Source organism: Meriones unguiculatus, chromosome 18 (assembly GCF_030254825.1).
Source record: "Meriones unguiculatus strain TT.TT164.6M chromosome 18, Bangor_MerUng_6.1, whole genome shotgun sequence".
In the NCBI taxonomy this organism is placed as follows: Eukaryota; Metazoa; Chordata; class Mammalia; order Rodentia; family Muridae; genus Meriones; species Meriones unguiculatus.
In genome coordinates this window covers 39,050,555-39,062,578 of record NC_083365.1, presented here as the reverse complement: position 1 = coordinate 39,062,578, position 12,024 = coordinate 39,050,555, and the positions used below count along the sequence as shown (strand labels likewise).

General features: G+C 41.2%; 1 protein-coding gene across 1 annotated transcript in view; it reads right to left on the bottom strand.

Annotated features, from left to right (window-relative positions):
- Trim44 (tripartite motif containing 44) overlaps positions 1–11,773 on the bottom strand; it is a 109,111-nt gene extending 97,338 nt beyond the window's left edge. The window contains exon 1 of the mRNA XM_060371824.1: positions 10,611–11,773. Coding sequence (XP_060227807.1) covers positions 10,611–11,279 — 669 coding nt within the window. The 5' untranslated portion in view covers positions 11,280–11,773. The remainder of the gene's footprint in view (positions 1–10,610) is intronic.
- Positions 11,774–12,024: the final 251 nt, after the last annotated feature.

The window sequence follows — 12,024 nt, the reverse complement described above, 5'->3', positions numbered from 1 at the left end:
TGTGAGTTCAAGACCAGCCTGGTTTACACAGTGAGTTCCCAGCCAGGGCTACATAGTAAGACCAAGTCTCAAAAACCAAAACACAAACAAACAAACAAACAAAAACAAGCCAGGAAGTGGTGGCACAAACCTTTAATCCCCGGACTAAGCAGGCAGAGGCAGGTGAATCTCTTGAATTGGAGACCAGCCTAGTCTAAAGATACAAACACAGATGTTAATGTACCACCACTCACAACACCATTCACAACAGCTAATTTATGGAACTAACATAAACAGAGGAATGAAAAAGAAAAATATAGTATATACATACACACAATGAAACCATTTTCAGTCAACAAGAAAAATGAAGTTACTGCATTTGCAGGAAAATGGCAGCACTAAAGATAATCATATTAAGCCAATTAAGACAACGGCAAAAATGTTAAACAGCACATGTTGTCTCTTATTTGTGGTTCTTAGATGTGTGTGTGACTTGAAAGTAGAAATAAAGCTAACGGGACAAAAGGACCAATGAGAGAAGAGTTAGAAAAAGGGAGGGTATGAGGGGAAATATGTTCAACATACTTTACTGTACTAAAGCTTAAATATACTAAAACTTTTTAAGTTTGAAAAGAAGACTTAGTGGGTGGATAAGTCCACTTCCAGAAACCCTAAAGTTATTAAATAAAAATCCCAGTTGTAAAGGTGGGCAATTTTCCTTTGAGTGATTAGCCAGGAAAGCCCCCCCCAACCAGACCCTGAAAACAATAAGGCTTATTGGCTATTGCTGTTGGTTTCTCCCCATGACTATATGGTAAAACCATAATACTGAAGATACCACATACTTTGATTGCAGTCTATAGAAAAATCAAGCAGGAGCTGAGCTGAAAGTTTCTCCACGCTGACTAGCTTTCATGGTGCTAGAAGGTTCCATGCAGGCTGCTACAGGAAAAGTTTTTAACAGTTTTACTCAGCTATGGATCCTGTGAAGTTCCAGGTAGCTATGTGCACACAAGTGGAACAATGTCACAACTTTTTTAGGGGTAATCAATTCTTTTCTGTTTGGAATTTATCCACAAGAGGAAATTCGTGTCTGATATTGAAACCTGGCTAAAAGCCCATGGCCAGGGAGGTCATGGGTCCCAGTGGAGAAGCTACAGCATCAGCATCAGCATCACCATTTTACTAAATGGACATGATGTGTCCATCAACTTGCATCATAAATATTAACGCTTATGCTCATAGGTTAGTGATGCTGTCAGCTTTGGTCAGAAAAGCTTCTGTTTGTAGTGGGCAAGTTACTACAGAGATGAGTTGAAATCCTAAGAATAAATGATTGCTGAATGCTTAGCCCTCCTCAGTGAGATGTGTCTATCATTCACTCCAAGGTTCACAGAATACTGTGCAAGAGGAGACTGAAAGGATGTAAGACTAGAAGAACTGGGTGAAATACTGTGGAATGCTGTCTTCAAGGCATGACACATTTAAAACTCTTAGTAGTTGTGATTATCTGTACAAGACTGGTCCACATTGTGGAGAGGGAAAGGCTTTACTAGGCCTCATCCCTCCCTAGATCAACAGCAGTTAATGGTGACAATAGGCATTTTCTTCAGTGGAGTGGTCTCTGAAATTATCCATGTTCCTATAACTATTCATGGATGAATAACTATTCATCCATGTTCTTGTACAGAAAATGTGGTGCATATACCAGTGGATTTTTATTAATCCTTAATGAAAAATAAAATAATGATATTTGCAGGAAAATGAATGGAACTAGAATTTTTTTTTTTTCCAGACAGAGTTTATCTGTGCAGCCTTGGCTGTTCTGGACTCTCCTTGTCAAACAGAACTCACAGAGATCCACCTGCCTCTGCCTCCCTGAGTCCTAGGATTACAGGCATCTGCCACCACGCGTGCCTGGCTAGAGCTTATTATACTAATCACAACAACCTAGACTCAGAAAGACAATGCATGTCTTGTCATATGTGGGTCCTAGAACTTTTAAAAGTTTTTTTTTTTTTAATTTTTGAGAAGTTTATGTAGGAGATGTATACGTTCTGAAACTAGAACCATGGCTAGAAGAGGAGATGTGGAGAACAGAATACATGTGCCATGAAAATGGAATGAAGGTTACTGGGAGAAGGAAAAAGACCAACAGGAAGAAGGAAAGGGGATAGCAGAAGGAACGAGGGGAACTGAGGCTAAGACTCAACAAAAACAAAGTGTATGTGAAAACGCCATAATGAAACCAATGACTTTCCATGCTATTTTAAAAATATAATATTAAGCATTTTTGTTTACAAGAAATGAAATAAAGAACTAATATCACCATCCCATAAAGTAAAAATCTTTGCCACATTCTGCATTTTATTTACTTTCCAACTTGAAACCTACTCCCATGCTGGGTAACCATCTTTGGTTCTTCAGACTCAAAATCATTCTTGGATCTGAAATCCACTACCAAGTGTTTTTTGATATTACTATTGTTTTTGAATTTTAGTTTTGATTTATGTATCTCTGTGTACATGTATACGTATGCCACATGGATGCAGATGCCATTGAGTTCTGAAGTGAGTGTTGGATCCCCTAGAGCTGGAGATATAGGCAGTTCTGAGCCATTCAACACTGGGAACTGAACTCTGGTCTTCGAGAGGAGCAGTAAGCATTCTTAACAGCCTAGCTATCTCTCTAGTCCCTCAGCTTTTTTAAACCTAACTCTGAAGTGTAGGTTAAATCTGTATGTTCTCTACCATTATCTACACTATCTACTGGGCAAGTGGTAATACTTACTAATAACACTCTTGTTATCCTGTGGTCCATTTTCCATATAGAAACTACATCAAGTTTGTTTTAGTCTGTGAGGTTGGGTTTTTACTTGTTTGCTTTGCTCCTGTCTTTATGTTTGAAGCAGAGCCTCATGATATAGGAACTTTCTTGCCCTCCTCCTGTCCCAATTCCCCATGTGTAGGATTAAAGGTGTACACCACCATGCAAGCTAAGTCAAGTCTTAAGAACACAAATCAATCCAGGAGTGGTGGCTCATACCTTTAATCCTAGCACTCAAGGAGGCAGAGGCAGAGGAATCTGTGAGCTGGAGGCCAGCCTAGTCTACAAAGCAAGTCCAGGAGAACCAAGGCTACAGAGAAACCCTGTCTTGAAAACAAAACAAAACAACAACAAAAAATCCAACCAACCAACCAACCAAACAAACAAACAAAACCCAGAAAACCACAAATCAGACTTATTCCCTTGCTTAAGCAGAACATGGTCATTTGGAAGAAAACCCAAAATGTTTATAATGACCTACTGGGTAACTTGACCTTTTTACTCCTCACCACCACCCCAAGCCTGCCCTTATTTCTTATAGTCCGGTCATTCTTTCAACTGTCTCAGAAAGTCTGTTTCATCCTGTGGCCTTTATACTCATTCCCTCTACTTGAACTACTTCAGCCCACAGATCCTCCCATGACTGGCTCTAGCTATAACTGAGAAGTTAGAGCAGTAGAGTAGGGCTACTCATTCCCAAAACACCAATTAATTAAAGAGACAAGCCAACACAAAAAGCAGAGAAAGAGATTTATTCAATGTTGCCATATTTGTAAGAGAAACAAAAGTAAAGGTTTACTGACCCCAAATCTTTCTTCAGGATATCGACATGAATTGTAGGTTAAATTAAGTAATCCTAGCTAAGGTGTGGTCCTGTCCATTAGTAATTTTCTCAGCTCAGGTCATACACATAGTCTGTTAAGTTGTTAAACCATCAGTTAATAGCTGAGGGTGCAGCCTGGCCCTCATGAATACTGGTCTTCATCTGCATGGTGGTCTGTCCTTTGAAGTTTTGCTCTTCTCAAAAGTCAAGATGACTTAAGAAGAAAGGCTGAGGACAATAAGGTATCTCTCTCCAATGGCCACAACACAGAATGAAGGCAGATGCCAGGCTTTCACTCTGCTTTTCGATGCCTGTGGGCCCAAGTGAGGAATCAGTACTGTTTAGCAAAAGTAGTTTCTATGGACCTGTTTCAAGGCCACTATTCCAGGTGATTTTCTAACCCATCAACAGCCTTCCTCTTTTCTCATCCTACCTATTCTCTGTGTCCATCTCTAGTGTGTTTATTATGAAATTGAGCATTATTTAAAATATCATTTATTACTAAACTTTGCTTAGTATGTTTTGTTCACAGAATATAGTTCAGTGGCATCAGGGACTTAGAATTACTTAGTTAGTTTCCTACTGGCAAAAATATTCCAAATGGAAATTATTTTTTCTAGATTTTTTTAAAAAATGTTAAGCGTTACCATTCAATACATGTATTTCTACCAGTTGCCTGCTTTTCAAACAATGTTTTGAGATTTATTCATAGCTCTGGTTTATTAATTTTCAAGTCAATTTATGGCATTTAATTATAATCATTCCATTGTTTACTGTGCTATCTTCTGTCAAAGGGCATTTTAGTTTCAGTGACTAGTTGGACATACACTATGTACAGTGAAAATCTGACTTGCTCAGGTACATGAGAGGCTCTTTTGCTCATGAACCCCCTAAAAGAATTTTGGAAAACTGTACTTCTTCCTACATTTTTTAATTGACAGCTAAACTGGGCATGCATGCTGGCAACACACCTATAGTCAATCTCAGCACTTGGAAGCCTAAGACAAGAGGACTGCTACAAGTTTGAGTTTAGCCTGAGCTACATATAAAGTACCAGACCAGCACAGGCTACATAAAAAGACCCTATTTTAAAAAGTCAAAAATAAAGAAATGAAGAAATAAACATAAATTGACAGCTAAAACATTTCAAAATAAACTTTTCACCTGGGCAATTTAAGGATTTCAATAAATATATGTTGGATGAATGAAGAAATCAAAAGAAAAAAACATAAGGCCATTCAATTAACACAAATACAGCTTAATAATTTATCTCATAAAATTATAGAAAAAGTTAAATGACAAGCTTCCATGAAGTTTACAATTCACATGGTAGGACACAGGAACTTCTCCACACATTTTTGTTGTCATTGTGATTGTACTAACTCAATACACAATGACAACTAAATATCAGATAACAAACTAATGAACTGAAGAGAAAGAAAATTAAGAAAGCCACTTGTTACAACAAACTATTCTCCAGAACAGGATCTTTCAGAGATGAGAAAAGTCGTTTGAAAGTATTTATATATGAAGTACATCCCTGCAGACACCAGTCAACAGGAGAATGTTTGTATGAAATGTAAAAAGCATAAATGAGAAAAAGAATAACGGAGAATATACACAGAATAAAAGCAATAGGAAGAGCTAGGCTCAGTGATGCATGCTGGTAACCCCAGCACTCTGGGAAGCAAAGGCAGGGAGATCTCTGAATTCAAGGCCAGCCTGGTATACAAAGCAAGTCCAGGACAGCCAAGGCTACACAGAGAAACCCTGCTCTGAAAAAAAGGAAACAAAGAAAGCAATAGGAAGAATATGCATTTTGGTGTTAGAACTGAATTCAAATCCCTCTTACTACTGTGAAATGAAGTTACCAGAAAACAAAGAGCCAAACAACAACACTAAAACCCCACCTCTGTTAAATATTCTACAAGGCTGATGACTCATTAGAACTGTGACTCTGAAGAATTAAAATGTTGCTAGTCTGAAGCCAAGTTATTTTGTACTATCTTTAACCCCTTAAATAGCTACTTGTTGCCCACCTTTGTGTTTGAACTAGCACCCTTGTGATTATCAGGCAAGATCTTTTTTGGAATGTACAAACTCTACTTTCTGGGAATCCAAAAGCTAAGAGTATTATCAAATAGCACCTGAGGTCTACAGCAGCAACTTCCCCACTTCGCTGTAACCTGATGTTCCCACCATGGATTTTTATGACTTTCTTTGTTCTGTTACTGTAAAAAATTCATGAAACTGTTACTATGTTGAATAAGGTATTTAGAATAACCTGTATCTGTGTTCCTGGGCAATGGTCATTCATATACTGGGCTCTGGAATAAATTCTTATTCTCTTTGTGGCAAAAACTGTGATTCTGCACTGACATTGGGTGACCCCGCAAAATTCAACCTCTTTGAACATCTGTTCCTGCATCTGTAGAATGGGAATCATGACAGCACAGCTGAGAACCAAGTGGAAAAACATATAAAATGAATTCAAACTGCTCAATAAATGGCAGCTATTACTTTCTTTTACCCTTATCTCTACAACAGTCTCAAATTTTAACAAACTTTTCTCTCTTAATTTTACAACCCCAGACAAAGGTTAGCATTTTCACTCTTCAAAAATATAATCTGCAATTCAACACACCTTATGCCCGGCCAGTGTTCATGAAGACCTAAAGTACTGCCAGGTGACACATGCTTTTAATCCCAGCATATAGGAGGCAGAGGCAGGTGGACCTCTGAGTTTGAAAATAGCCTGTTCTAAAGAGTGAATTCCAGGACAGCCAGGAAACCCTTGTCTTAAAAAACAAACAAACAAACAAACAAACACCCTAAGTCCTGAAAGAATAGGGGTAGCTACAGAGACTTTTCTACCTAACTACCTATTAGAGTAACCAAGGCTATTCTCTACCCAGAAGTAAAGAATAAATTGTTTCCATCACCCATTAACTTTTGTGAAAACTTTCCACAGTTAAAGACAATAAAACAAATCTAAAGAGGACAACCAGCCAAACCTGTGAATCTAAAATCGACCCAGCAGCTGTGTTTTGGGTAACTAATGCACCAGCAGGACACTGAAATATACAGGAGCCTCTTCTCTGAAGACAAGTTTTCAGTAGCCTGTGGACTAAGCAGAGTAGAACAGGCAGAAAGAACAGAAGGAGAGGGGGCTGAACAAGTTTTCACCCAAAGAAAGCTTAGCGTCCAGAACATCTACAGCTGACAGATTCACTTGCCTGGAACTGGACTAGAAATAAAGAGCCTCAGACAGCTTTACAGTAATAAGAGCCATCAGCTTCTGAGAGCTTGTAAGATCATAAGCATTGTTCTAGGCTCTATGTATGAAGTGGTTTCTATCTACCATAGCCGATCCCCCCCCAAAAAAAAAACAATCAAACAGGTATGCTATATTAAGAAACCAAGCCTCAGAGAAGCTAAATTATCCAACATGGCACAGCTAGGATTGTAAAGATTACCAGTGCAAAAACTTCAACATTCCCTCTACTATTCTTCCATAGTAACAGAATGTCACCTTTTAGCTTGTCATAATGTAACCTGGAGAAATTATTTCCCAGTCTCTCTTCATAAACCATGGGATTAAGTTCTATCCCATGAAACCTAAGCAGGAACACTTGCTTCTGGAGAGATGCCTTAATATAGAGGGGTATGTCTTTCACTCTATGTCTGTTATCTTAGAAGTTAGAAGTGCTGGCTAGACTTTCAGTGGCCATCTCAGTTTATAAGAAAGATATCAGAGAGGAGCTGGCAAGAGCCAAGATAAAACTCCATGCTTCCTCTAACCCTTGACTGCTTACATCAAGACTTTATACAAGGGAGAAATAAGCATCCATGCTGTATGAACTATTGCCAGTTACTGCTTCTACTACTTTATGTATAGTTGAATATAAATATAAATACACTACAATACAATCTCTATCCCTTCTTTAGCAATGCCTGGAATTAGATAAAATTATTGTACTTCATAGCACACATAGCATTGTGTGTCTATTAACCTGTGCTTCGTGCTGGGAGTACAATGATGACTAACATATACTACTAGACTTCTTTTTATTTTTTAATTTTTTATTTTTATTATTAGTTACATTTTAACTCTGTATCCCGCTCCCTCATTCCCTCCCAATCCCACCCTCCCTCTCTCATCTCCTCCCTGCCCCTTTCCAAGTCCACTGATAGGGGAGGACCTCCTCCCCTTCCGTCTGACCACTACTAGACTTCTAAGAGTTTATAACATAGAGGAACAGATCTAACACTGACATAATACCCAATATTTTGTGATACAACAAATGCATACAGACTGTTGTTATGGGAACACAGAGGTTTATCGAACACCATACCTACCTATTAAATCCCTCCCATCTTTCAAAGCATGCCTCAAATACCACTGTCTCCAAGTCGTGCCTCTGGCTAAAACCACTTTCTTTCTCTAAACTCACACATGATGTCACACTGTTTTTAACTCTCCTCTACACTTGATTTTACTCAAACAGCCAAGAAGCAACTGTTAGCATACCTCTCTTCTAAATACTCAAACCCACAAAAACATAAAACTATTTAGAAAATACCAGTTTTACTACCCCACTCATAATGTTGTCTCGTGTCTACTATAATCTATCTCCCTATCTACCTTCCTCCCGTAAGATCTGCCTCCCTGCCAGGCTTTTGTATTTCTCATACTATTTCTCTTCTCTACCCTACATACCAGAACCTAAGCTTTGTTCTTTGACTCTATACTCTGCCTTCTATTCAAAGAGGTCCATGAACATATCAGAGAGGTCCATGAACATAGGTGCTCATTCCCCTCACCCAACAGTTTAGTCCCAGGTTATAGCTATCCAAACAGCCAACAGGAAGTAGTACATGAAAATAAGCTGCATCCCATACTGAACAACACAAAAGTAATTCTCAAGTTGATCCTGAAGCAAAATTCCCAAGGCCGAGGCCATGCAGAACCTTTCCACAGACGACTTAAAGGCAATTCTGACTAGATACCAAGCCATCCCCTTTACCTACAGTTTTATCAACTTTTGATAAATACGTACTGACCTACTGTGTAGGCAGTGCTTTGTGCTATTATTAATATATTAGAAAAGGAAAGGAAAAACCATAAAACAGAAGATATTTGAAATAGATAAACAATAAAGAAACAAACTGTATATAGATAAATACTCCTGTACATGAGTGAGAAAAAAAAAAAGATAACCTAACACTGAGTCTGCTCTTTTGATCTAATAGTACATTACAAAAGAGGAAATACAAAAGACACTTAAAAACCAAAGGAATGCAATTCAAACCACAATATGACACCATTTATTACATAATCACCACACTGGGAAAAATTAAAAATATTGTTAATACCAAGTGGTGGTGAAGACTCAGGACAACAAGAAATGTCTTCATAGTTATGCAAACTAAAACAACCACTTGGAAGGCAGATGGCAACATTGAGTACTATTTCCAATTAAATATACAACAACTGGTATCAGGAATACTTACACCTGACTGAGGAAGTGTGTCACTTTGTTTTTGAGAAAGGAATCTCACATGATAGGCTGGCTTCAAACCCACTATGAAACTGAGATTGACAATGAACTCTCATTCTCCCACATTTACCTCTGGAATTCTGTAATTACAGACATGAGCCACCTACTTAAATAACTGTTTATAAAAGCAAGAAATTCCATAACCTGGAAACAAGTCAAAATTTCATCTACACAGTAACTTTTGTCCTATCTATAAAATGTAATTCAATATACCAATGAAAAATAAATCTCATAGTCAATGGATGAATCTCAAAAATGTCTTTAAAAAAGAACCAAATTCAAGTAACTATGTCAACAAAGTAAAAGCTATAATGTCAAGTTTAGAAATGCATACAAATGCTGTAAACACATAAAGATAACCAAGAAAATTAGCCCAAAGTCCAGAAAATGGCAACCAAACAAAGACACAATTATAACTAGAAAGTTATGAAAAGTGTCAATATTACTAATAAGTAATAGTAATTAGTAATACTACTAGTAATAGTAATAATTACTAATACACAATTAGTAATAATAGGCACTAATAACTTTCTGATCTGGATGGAGGTCTCATATGGTTTGTAGTTATATATATCTACATATTTTGTACACTACTGAACGTGTATTTCACATAATAAAAATAGGAATACGGGGAATATCAATATGGAGTATTTTCATTATCAAAATATTAGTTATTTTGGAGGCCAGCAGTTTAAAGACTGCTTAGGAAAAGAAAAGCTATAATAAGATGCTTACCAACACTCGTTTCCTAATGAACACAGAAAAACTCTTCTTATTCCCTGTAGCTGTCAACCCAATTGCAATCAACAAATATTCACAAAATGTCTATTGCTGACCTAAACCAGGTCCAAGATAAACACATCAAAGTCTAGACAGTGGACATGAAAACCTCTGTCCCAACACCAATTTCACCTTCCAACTATACTTCCTACTAAGTCTCAGAAAGGAAGAACCTAAGGCAACTCAAGGCACACATCAAGTCATCATCTGTATCACCACCTTCGGAGTCTTTTCACCAGAGGAACCAGCTACTTGGTTTTGCCAAAAGTCATGGTTTCTCACGTTTTCAGGTGGGCAGAGCTGCCATAGCAAGAGCCCCAAGTCAAAACATTGATCCTAACAAGGGTGATGATGTGAAAAGTGGCCTAAATAAGGTCCCAATTCTCAAGGAAGGCTTTATCTGGGATCCAGGGAGAAGTGCTCTGCAAATTTTCACAAATTATACCCAAGATTTTTCTGTTTACTTGTATTTTCTCAGATAAGAATCGACAACTTGACAATTTCAACCAAAATGGTAGCCTGGGCACTGCTCCAAACAAGGCGATTCGTTTGAGAGACATGAAAATGACTGTGGTCACAGCTACCCTGGGCTGAGATCGGGGGTGGGGGTCCTGGTCCCCTAAGACATGCTCAATACTCACTCTCAGTTCTTCGAAGGCTTCATCTAGCGTGGACAGCTGGTGGCCCCGGTGGGCCCCAATGACTGGACACAGGACACAGATGAGCTGCCTATCTTCCTGGCAATAGGTGCTTAAATCCAGCCCATGGTCCGGACACTTCCTCTTGGCCACCCTCTCCGCTTCCATCTCTATTTCGGGGTCAAATTCGCTTTCTGCCTCAGTTTCCCCTTCTGCCTCAGATTCTCCTTCTTGGTTGTCTTCCTCCGCCTCACTTTCCTGCTCATCCTCCATCTCTTCCTCGCTGTCTTCTTCACTCTCCTCGTCGCTCTCATCCTCACTGTCTTCCTCAGTCTCGCTCTCCTCTTCCGACTCGCTGTCTTCCTCCGACTCGCTCTCTTCTTCACCCACCTCGCTCTCTACCTCCCCCTCGGGCTCCTCTTTGGCCTCGACGTCTTCGGGGACCGTGTCCTCCCCGGGGGCTGGCGGGGCCCAGGCCTGGGCGCCATGGACGTACTCGGTCAGGCGGTGGCTGAGGAACTTCTGGCGGTGCGCGTCGGCGTGGCGGCGGCAGTAACAGAAACCGCAATCGCGGCACACCTCCTCCGCTCCGGGCGCCTCGTCGGGTTCGCACTCGTCACACGTGCCGTCGGGAGGCAGCTCCTCGCAGGCCGCGCCCACTCCGGAGGCCATGTGGCTGCAGGGACGCGGCCGAGGCCTAGCGGCTTGCGTGCTCTCCGCCTTCGCCTTCGCCGCGGGGCCTCCTCACGCAGGCCCTCGTCCCCGGGGAGTGACCGACCGCCCGCCCCGCACGGCCGCGCCGCGTCCGCAGCTACTGACACCCGAGGGCCCGGGCCAGCCGACAGCGCTGGACCTGGCGCCCGACTCGGCCTCTCGGCTCTGCGCCGCGCCGCGCCCGGTCCCTCCCGCGCCACTTCCGGCGCGGCCGCCCGCGCCCCGTCGGCCCCCGCGCCCGCCGCGCAGCTCGGCCTCCGTTGCCCAGCCGAGATCGCGGCCGCTGCGGGCCCGCGCCGCCCCGGTTCCACTTGCTCCTCGTCGTCAGCGGCCTCCTTTTACTTCCTGCGTCACTTAAAGCGGCAAGGGCCCTTTTCTGCGTTTTCCCGCGGGGCTAGGCATCACCCCCGGAAGGAGAAGCACCAACGCTGTCTCTCCTTGACTGAGCTGGCGATGGGCCCCGCCTCCCCCACGCCCTCCCTGGAGGTGTCAATTTGACCGAAAACCTCTGCCGTGAGGTCTATGCGGACTTATGTCACTCTACTGACAATCTGTCCCCGCCCCATTACAGTCCCAGTATTCCAGAGGCCAAGGCCCAAGGCTCGTTATCAGACCGAACCTGCCCTCCTGGGATTTTCACAAGGCCCCCCAAAGGGCTGGTGTTTGTTCTCCTGGAGTCTCAGCCAGGCTGTGCAAACAGGCA